At 40.0% G+C, this 9,447-nt stretch overlaps 1 protein-coding gene and 1 long non-coding RNA gene across 2 annotated transcripts in view; one reads left to right on the top strand and one right to left on the bottom strand.

Annotated features, from left to right (window-relative positions):
- elac2 (elaC ribonuclease Z 2) overlaps window positions 1-8,402 on the top strand; it is an 11,029-nt gene extending 2,627 nt beyond the window's left edge. The window contains exons 4-23 of the mRNA XM_024272700.2: window positions 25-89; window positions 181-238; window positions 303-371; window positions 470-531; window positions 600-658; window positions 738-810; window positions 881-993; window positions 2,894-2,992; window positions 3,071-3,209; window positions 3,362-3,447; window positions 3,517-3,638; window positions 3,707-3,797; window positions 4,965-5,103; window positions 5,177-5,215; window positions 5,282-5,391; window positions 5,475-5,574; window positions 6,792-6,912; window positions 7,149-7,227; window positions 7,297-7,441; window positions 7,508-8,402. Coding sequence (XP_024128468.1) covers window positions 25-89; window positions 181-238; window positions 303-371; window positions 470-531; window positions 600-658; window positions 738-810; window positions 881-993; window positions 2,894-2,992; window positions 3,071-3,209; window positions 3,362-3,447; window positions 3,517-3,638; window positions 3,707-3,797; window positions 4,965-5,103; window positions 5,177-5,215; window positions 5,282-5,391; window positions 5,475-5,574; window positions 6,792-6,912; window positions 7,149-7,227; window positions 7,297-7,441; window positions 7,508-7,747 — 2,009 coding nt within the window. The 3' untranslated portion in view covers window positions 7,748-8,402. The remainder of the gene's footprint in view (window positions 1-24; window positions 90-180; window positions 239-302; window positions 372-469; window positions 532-599; window positions 659-737; window positions 811-880; window positions 994-2,893; window positions 2,993-3,070; window positions 3,210-3,361; window positions 3,448-3,516; window positions 3,639-3,706; window positions 3,798-4,964; window positions 5,104-5,176; window positions 5,216-5,281; window positions 5,392-5,474; window positions 5,575-6,791; window positions 6,913-7,148; window positions 7,228-7,296; window positions 7,442-7,507) is intronic.
- Window positions 8,403-8,731: 329 nt separating this feature from the next.
- The window catches only part of LOC112146727, a 3,864-nt gene continuing 3,148 nt past the window's right edge, over window positions 8,732-9,447 (bottom strand). The window contains exon 4 of the long non-coding RNA XR_002919310.2: window positions 8,732-8,943. This is a non-coding gene — a long non-coding RNA (uncharacterized LOC112146727). The remainder of the gene's footprint in view (window positions 8,944-9,447) is intronic.

Raw genomic sequence — 9,447 nt, 5'->3', positions numbered from 1 at the left:
ATCTGAAGGTCTCCTGTCTTCCAGGAATGATCTTGACCCTGAAGGACACCGGCGTTCCCGAGTGCGTTCTCTCCGGACCTCCACAGCTGGTCAGAACCAGGATCTCGGGTCACAAACTTCACAAGTTTTTTTGTATTTTATCCGACGTGGCCTAAAGTTTCTGTTGGTTCTGTTTTAAAGGACAAGTATTTAAACGCCATCAAGTCCTTTTCTGGACCTCTGGAGGAGATCAAACTGTGTAAGTGGGCCTGAATCGTGTCGATCTGTGCGTGACTGTGATGATCACTGCGGCGTGTTTGCAGCGGTGCGGCCCTACACTGAGGAGAAGTACCAAGACGAAACCATGACTGTCTTCCAGGTGCCCATTTTTGGTGAGTTCAGATTGTTTCCTTCCACTTCCTGTTGAGGGAAAACTCCTCCACCAGCCGTTGTCATGGAGACGCTCACTTTTTTGCTTGTTGTGTTTCAGGTGAGCGGCGGCGCTCAGCGGCGTCCAGAGACTCGTGTCTGACCGTCGCCTTTGTGTGTAAGGTGGGATTCAGACGATGAGAGTCCAAACCGTCTTCTGTGTTCGAGTCTGAACTTCTTCTCTTCTGCAGCTTCATCCCAAGAAAGGAAACTTCCTCGTGGCTGAAGCCAAAGCGCTCGGTTTGCCCGTGTAAGCCCGATTCCTCTCAGGTTTTTAGAAAGGGTTTGGTTCTGGTTCTGACCCTGTTGGACTCCTCGTCTCTCCTCAGAGGAACGGCGGCCATCGGTCCTCTCATCTCGGCGCTGAAATCCGGACAGAGCATCGTCCACGAAGGGAAGGAGGTGCTGCTCGCCGCCCACAGCGTCTTCATCTGCAGCTCCAAACTCCGTCTGACTCCTCTGACTCTCGTAGATCCGACCTGAGCAGGTCTGCACCCCCACCGACCCGGGACCGGTCTTCATGATCGTGGAGTGTCCGTCTGAGGAGTTCGTGGAGGCGGTTTGCTCCAACCAGGAGCTGAGGAGGTGAAAGGAGCCGATGTCTCTGTTCTCCTTAAAACCACAGTAATGTGGTCATTCAGGGTTTTCTTCATATTTAGAATTGTGTGATTGTTTAGTAAACATTCACACTACAGTGATTCTCCTGCTCCTTTCTGTACGTTTTTGGCACGTAAAAACTAAATCACACTTTTAGCGATTTCAGCATCTTTGTATTCAAACCTTCAGCTCGTTCAGGACATTACTGCTCGTATTTTTGGTATTTAGAAACTTTATAGTTTTTGAAATATTGAGGAAAATATGCCACATAGGAAATGAATGAGAGTCTTTGAATGTCAATATTTTTTTAGGTTAGCAACAAACCTTTAAATATATTCATGGGCTATGTTTTCATCTTTATAGTAATTTTCAAAAAAAATGGTATTTCCCTAATATTTTAGTAACATGCTAACATTTTTGGCTAATTTGTTATCTGCTGAGATTTTTATATGCTAACTTAGAGTTTAGCTTCTATTTTAGCTACAGGCTAACGTTGTAGGCTAATTTGTTATCTACTGAAGTTTTTATAGGCTAATTTAGGATTTAGCTCCTATTTTAGCAACATGCTAGCGTCTTTGGCTAATTTGTTATCTACTGAGGTTTTTATAGGCTAACTAAGCTTCTATTTTAGCTACAGGCTAACGTTTTTGGCTAATTTTTTATCTACTGAGGTTTTTATAGGCTATTTAGAGTTTAGCTTCTTCTATTTTAGCAACAGGCTAACTTTTTTGACTAATTTAGTTCACTGAGGAATTTACTGAGGCTGTTTTGAGTTTACCTAACAATGTGCTAGCCTTTTTTGGGATAATTTAGCACCTACTGGGGTTTTTTATGCTAATTTGGAATTGAGCTAATTTTTGAGAAACATGCTGACGTTTTTGGCCTATTTGTTATCTATAGGGCCGTACATGTTGATGCATTAATGCATGTGATTAACAAATTATGAGTAACGCGTTAATATTTATTAACGCAAATTAATCACACTTCTCGTTGCATCTGTCTTTCTCTTTCTCTAAGCTGTGCAGTCATCCAACGCGTGCATTAAAACACTTCATTGGGTCCTTTTCCCACTTCTACCATAGTCATTTAAAAAAGAAATGCATATTCAATCAGTTTTTAGTGCTTTAACCTTGTCATTTTTTTGGTTTAGATCATTTTTTTGTAAAAAAGCGGACTATTTGATCCATATTCCAGTGCGTTGCCTGTAAATTTCATTTTGTGATTACTCGCAGATAATAAGTGGTTGGCAAAAACTGTAGATTAAATAAAATAATCGCAATTAATTTCCCCCAGGTTTGCGATTAATTCATTATTTTTTTTTTTTTTAATAGATTCCCGGCCCTGGTTATCACAGAGATTTTTATAGGCTAATTTAGAGTTTAGCTTCTATTTTAACTACAGGCTAGCGTTCTTGACTACTGAGGAATTTTAGGCTGTTTTGGAGTTCAGCTAGTACTAAGCAATAAGCTAGCTTTTTTAGCTAATTTGGTATCTACTAAAGATTTTTGGTTATTTGGAGTTTAGCTCATATTTAAGCAACACACTAAATATTTTTGCAAAATTGGCATGTATTATGAATTTAAAAGCAGTTTTAGAAATTTAAGTCAACTACAGCGCTCTTTCAGCAAATCCCTTCAGCAGTTAAAATTAAATTGCGTCATTCACAGTAGTATTATCGCAGCTAATGCAACTTTTCTAGTTATTTTTTCTTTTTTGGTTTTAACAATTTTAACTCTAATAATTCTGTATCCTTGTCTTTTTTAGTGATACATGCACTTTTATTTGGCAACACATTCATTCTCATTTTCTGTTTTTAGTGACCAAATGATACGGTTTTCATGTATTAAATGTCCTTGTACTCGTGACAATAAAGATCCATCCTCCTCAGGTATCAGACGGGTGGAACCGAAGACTCTGCGGTTCTGGTGGTCCACATGACTCCGGAGCATCTCCTGGAGACGGATCAGTACAAGAAATGGATGGAGAGGTCTGTTTGGTTTCTCATCCGACTTCCTCCAAACAGAACTTTTGTTTTTAATCTCAGTTCGGTTCTTTTGTTCTGCAGGTTTCCGTCCACAACCGAACACTTGATCGTGAACGAACACGCGTGTTCGGTCCACAACATCCGCAGCCACAAGATCCAGACGCAGCTCAACATGATTCACCCGCAGATCTTTCCAGAACTGAAGGCCTACAGAACCAAGGTAACTCCATCGGCGGTTAGTGGATCCGCTCGGAGGGAACCAGGTAGAAATATTCCCGTATACTACACCATGGAAGCAAATTGTGGGGAAAGCGAATCAATCAAGCTGAAGGTTTAAAAGAAGCAACTTAACAGAAGTCTGTTTCTGATCAGGAGCCTCAGGCCGCCCTCCACGTCCCCAACATCAGAGCCGAGTGTTTGCTCAAGTTCCAGCTTCGACCCGTCATGGAGTGGCAGAGGTTAGTTTCGCCGCCGTGGTTTTCAGGCCCCCGTGTGTACTTCCTGACTCCGCCCACTCTCACCTTCAGGGACGCCATCCCCGCCTGCAGCTCCGAGGAGTTTGTGAAAGAAGCTTCAGAGGTCCCAAACTTCCTGGAGGAAGTGGAGAAGTGCCGGACAGCGTCCTCCTCGGACGCCGCGGAGCTTTCAGGTCGGTTCTGGAAAAGTCGAGAATGATCAAAGGAGAGAATGTTTTTACTGAAGCCTCCATGTGTTTAGACGGGAAGTATCCTGAAGTGGTCTTCTTAGGAACCGGGTCAGCTCTTCCCATGAAGATCCGAAACGTGAGCGGAACTTTAGTGAACATCAGGTACGAGAGCGAGTGTGGGACTGTTGTCCTCGATTTATGCGCAATATTCTTTGTTTAGGTTTTAAACAGCTAATAGTACGTCATCCATTAGCAAAAGTAAAAACCTCATAAATCTGATCGTTCTATAACGATTTGTTATGAAGTTTACATGCATTTTTTTTAAATGACAAATTGTTCAATTGCAATGCATTGTGGTCTATATTCACCTGGATAATGAACACTAGTGCACTCTTGAGCCATAATAGTTAAATCAAAGCAATTCCCAGAAGTCTCTTTGTTTTAGATCTATAGCAATAATGAAAGCTGTCGTATTTCTATTAGTGCTGCCACAAACGATTATTTTAATAGTCCTCTAATCACAGATTATTTTTTCCAATTAGTCGACTAATCAGGTCATGGGCAAAGTGGATGTAAAAAACACATCTTTAAACTAACTAAAAACTAGATGTATAGCAACCTGGATTAATGCTAGTGTGAATGCTGTAAAATGAAATCTGGTGCAAATAGATGTGGATGCTGAAGTTGATAGCTAAAAACCCTAAAGCTGATAGCTGAAATTGCTAAATCTATTAAGGCCAACTAAAATATTAGCTAATCACCAAATTAACCTAAAAAAACTTTAAAAAGCCTAAATTAACCAAAAAAGCTAGCATGTAGCTAAAATTTTAGCTAAACTCCAAATTAATCTATAAAACTGAAAAAAGCCTAAATTAGCCAAAATAGCTAGCATGCAGCTGAAATTGTAGCTAAACTCCAAATTAGCCTAAAAAACTGAAAAAACCTGAAATTAGCCAAAATAGCTAGCATTTAGCCGAAATATTCGCTAAACTCCAAAATGGCCTAAAAAAATAAAGAATCCTAAATTAGCCAAAACAGCTAGCATGTAGCTGAAATATTAGCTAAACTCCAAATTAATCTAAAAAAACGTAATAAATGCCATAATAGCCCAAAAATCTAGCAGAATGTCATTATAACTTTCATCTTTACTACACTCTGTCTCCATCATATAAAGTAACGATTAATCGACTAATAAATTAGTCGTCGGTCAATTAGTCGACTCATCGTGTCAGCCCTTATTTCTATAGAACATGTAAGCCATCGTCCGGTCTCTAACGCCGGTACGGCCGCTGCTCCTCAGCTCCTCACGCGTGTTTGTTGCTGTTAAAGCCCGGCTCAGTCTCTGCTGCTGGACTGTGGCGAGGGAACCTTCGGCCAGCTCTGCCGGCATTACGGCGACCACGTGGACGAGGCGCTGTCCAAGATCTCCACCGTCTTCATCTCGCACCTGCACGCCGACCATCACACGGTGAGGCTCCGCCCACACGCAGACGCTGCAGACGGGAAGACGGCGTCCTCACCCTGCCTGTTTCCTGTTGCAGGGGCTGATGAAGCTGCTGTTCCAGAGGGAGCGAGCGCTGGTATGTCGGGGAAAGGTGGGCGTCGTCTTTTTACTTCACGAAGTTTAAAACCTGAACTGTGTCCAGAGCGTTCTGGGGAAGGCGTTCAGCCCCGTCTGCCTGGTGGCGCCGGTCCAGATCATGAACTGGCTCGGTCAGTACCACGACCACTGCGAGGAGATCCTCGGACACTTTAAGTACGTGGATGACCGCAAACCCAACAGTGCTGATGGACTTTACTTTGAAAATCCCTTTGATCAAACTGATGTTTGTGTTTTAGTCTGATTCCAAACCGATGTCTGAGCGACGGCGCCGACGCCCCAAAACCCAAGACGAAGTCGTTGATCCAGGCGATGCTGAAGAAGAACGGTCTGCTGAAGGTCTGCAGGTGTTCCCGCCTCCTGCCCTTCAGAATAAAAGCCTCAGAGAGTTTAACCTCCCTCCAGAAAAACATTTAGAAACTGATTTATGAGCATAAAGCTGCAGTTAAACCTAAAACAATCTGGACATTTATTACATTTAGAACTTTTCCCTCAAAAGTTTTACTTTAACAAATTAACAGTTAAAGCTGATCTCTGTAGTTTAATTGGGTAAAATCAATTTTATAAAAGAGACCTGAAAGTCAATGATTCCTTTCACATTCTTTTGTAATGTTTAATAATTAGAAAATAAAAATATATATATTTAAAGTATTCAATCAGTCATCAAAAAAGTAACATAACTGTAAGAGTACTGAGTAAAATAATTTATCTCAGCTTTAGCTGAGTTTGATCCACTTTGGTCTAATACTGGTGCTAAATGGTCCAGTCTGGAACACAATTTGGGTTCAATTTCACAGTCTAGCACAGCATGGTATAGCACCACATCAACAGACCAGCAAAGTTTGGTCTAGTGTGATACAGTCTGGAGCATTATCACAGTTTAGCTAATATTTTAGCATTGTGCTAGCTGTTTTGTCAAAATTTGACTTTAAGTTCTTTAAGCTAACTTGGAGTTTAGCTAATATTTTAGTGTTATGAAAGCTGTTTTGTCAAAGTTTGACTTTGTTTAGTTATTTAGGCTGATTTGGAAGTTAGCTAATATTTTAGCATTATGCTAGCAGTTTTGTCGAAATTTGACTTTTTCAAGTTCTTTAGGCTAATTTTGAGTTTAGCTCATATTTTAGCATTAGTCTAGCTGTTTTGACAAAATTAGAGATATTTTTCCAATTTTCTGGCTGTTTTAGCATTTAGCTAACATTTTGTCAAGCTATCAGCTTCAAAGTTTCAGCTTGAACATTTTTAGCGATCAGTTTCAACATTTTTCAGCTATGAACTCACACTTTCAGCAATCACATTCAGCTTATTCACACTTGTATTATTGCAGGTAATGCTATATATTTAGTTTCAATTTTTTTATTGACAAAATCACCAGTTACGGTTGTAGTATTTTTGTCACAAATTAAATTTCTATGAGGACAAAAATAAAACGTTTTTGTAGAATTGAATTAATGCAGATTTCTTTTTCCTGCCTGGTTTCAAACGACGTCTCTTTGTGAATCGTAGCTTCCCACTTTTTAAAAGTCATCCAGGAAACATTTGTTCTGTCTGCGCTTCAGTTTCAGACGTGCGCGGTGCGTCACTGCAAAAACGCCTTCGGCTGCAGCTTCACGCATCAGTCTGGGTGGAAGCTGGCCTTTTCCGGGGACACCATGCCGTGCGACGCCCTCGTCCACATCGGTGAGTCCACAGTCTCTGAAGGATACAAGGATCCAGTCTCCATGGAAATCACTTAAATTCAATATTTTTTTTAAGAGAGTCAGAACTTTTGGTGCTTATTTTTGTCTTTATTTTATTTTACTCAGAAAAAGAAATGAGGGCATTTCAGAGCTGTGAGGAAGATTTCTGGATCGTCAAAACCTCGTCGTGTTTTTGTAATTGTTATATTTGGATATGAAAAAAATGTTGTTTTGTAGGAAAAGATGCGTCTCTGCTGATCCATGAGGCCACGCTGGAGGATGAGCTGGAGGAGGAAGCTGTGGAGAAGCGCCACAGGTGAGGAAGCGAACCTCTCCGTGAACTGTTCTGGTGTCTTCAGCGTTGATCCGACTTCCTGTTTTACAGCACGACCTCGCAGGCCATCGGGATCGGCGTGAAGATGAACGCCGACTTCATCATGCTGAACCACTTCAGCCAGCGCTACGCCAAGATCCCGCTCTTCAGCGAAGACTTCACCGACAGAGTGGGCGTGTCCTTCGACCACATGAGGGTGAGGACGCCACATCGTCCTTACGAGACAGAAACCGTCTCTAACCGATGACCTCCGCTCTTCCAGATCCGCTTCAGAGACTTCAAAGTCCTCCCCAAACTGATCCCCGCTCTGAAGACGCTCTTCGCCGAGGACATCGGCGAGATGGAGGAGCGGCGGGAGAGGAGGGAGCTGAGGTATCCCAGAGGGGGCGGGAGCGAGGCCGCCGGCGAGCAGAGAACGTCCGGAAGCTCCGAGGACGGCCGAGGCGCCAAGAGAGGCCAGCAGGAGGCGCCGACGGACGCCAAGAGGCTGAAGAGCAGCTGATCCCTAAAGCAGATCAGAGAAGAGGATTTAGTTTGTTTAAATTAGACTTTTATTTGGTTCTTTTAAGGAACAAAACTTTTTTTTTTTGCTGTGAGACAAAACATATAAACAATACATATAAGTTTGATTTTCGTTTAATAAAATTAAGCTTTGATGCTTCTACAGTTAGTGTTAAATCCAAGAGGATTAGATAAAACTGTCGTCTCAAAAACGAAGTGAAAAATGATGAAAGCTTGTGCTAAAGTCTGAAAAATGTTCAAAAATATAGAAAAAAATAAGAATACAACAAAAAAGTTAAACTGACAGGAAATGATCTGAAAATAAAATATTAAAGAGATTCTGTGAACAGACTTGACGTGCTAAAGCATGATAAAAGCATGAAAATAAAGCCAAATACAAGCATAATTATTATTTAACATCTTTAAAATGACAACAGGCTGAATGAAAGACTGAACAATGAAAGTAGAAAACAAAATTAAGTTTCATTAAACATTTGTTGTGATCGATTCTGTAGAAAACCAAATAACTTTATGAATTCAATGTCTGAATCATGAAAACAACATTTGTAAATAAATATCTGTAAGAAAATGACCAAAAGGTCCAAAGTTTTTTCTTTCTTTTGCTGTTTGACTCCATGAATAAAAGTTCCCAAATATTTATGTTTCACTGTTTGGTTCTAGATAAAACTTGTTTTTTTATTGTATTTGACGACTCATTAACTGAATTTTTTTTTTCTTAGTTTCTTCAGAATTCTTCCGATTTACATTTATAAACAAATTTATTTCAGGATTGTGCTATTTGTTATATTTTTTATAGACTGGAAATCTCTCAACATACATAGTTTTTTATGCTAAAAAAGATAAATTAACAAGTTTTTTTGATTGAGCATGTGTGACTTTTGGGGTAAGATATATTTTATAAAATAGTTTAGTTAAGATATTTTTTGTGCTTTCTGTTCAAAATACATTAACTTTTTTGCCCACATGGGGGCGCCATCAAGCCATTGATCAGAGCAACTCCTCTGAATAAACCGTTGTTGAACTTTATTCAGATCCAAATCTTTGTAGTAATTTCTTTATGGTTCATTTGTGATGAATGTTCAGAATTTTTTCTGTGCCAGAGCGAAGTGGATCCTCATCTGCAGCCGGGCAGGAGATCCCATCAGCCGAAGACGAGGAGGAGGGAATGATGCACACCTGAAAAAAAACAGTATAAAACAAAAAGATTTGATGAATCTAAAGTAAATGAATAAAAATTGACTGAAACTTAAAGAAAATCCTAAAAAGCACAAACTGTGAGGACAGAAACAATGTCATCAGTTACTATCTGGTACGCACCAGTTAGTAAACAGATTTTTGTTTTACTTCAATGGTTAGAAATTTTTATAACTTTAATTTTTAGAAAAAAAACATTTTTTAATAACATTTTTTAGAAAAAAATAGTTACTATCTGGTGAGCACCATTTTTTAACCTCAATTTTTAGAAAAAAAACTTGAGTTACTATCTGATACACGCCAGTTACAATCAGGAGCATTCCAGTTAATAACCAAGAAAAACAACTTTTTTCATTTAATTTTTAGAAAAATGTTAATGTCTGGTGTGCACCAGTTACTACGTGGTGTGCATCCTTTAATACGTGGTGTGCACCAGTTACTATCTGGTGTGCACCAGTTACTATATGGTGTGCATCAGTTACTATG

The sequence above is a fragment of the Oryzias melastigma genome, linkage group LG8, assembly GCF_002922805.2.
Source record: "Oryzias melastigma strain HK-1 linkage group LG8, ASM292280v2, whole genome shotgun sequence".
Lineage (NCBI taxonomy): Eukaryota > Metazoa > Chordata > Actinopteri > Beloniformes > Adrianichthyidae > Oryzias > Oryzias melastigma.
The sequence above is the reverse complement of the archived record's forward strand: the minus strand, read 5'-3'. Positions and strand labels throughout refer to the sequence as shown.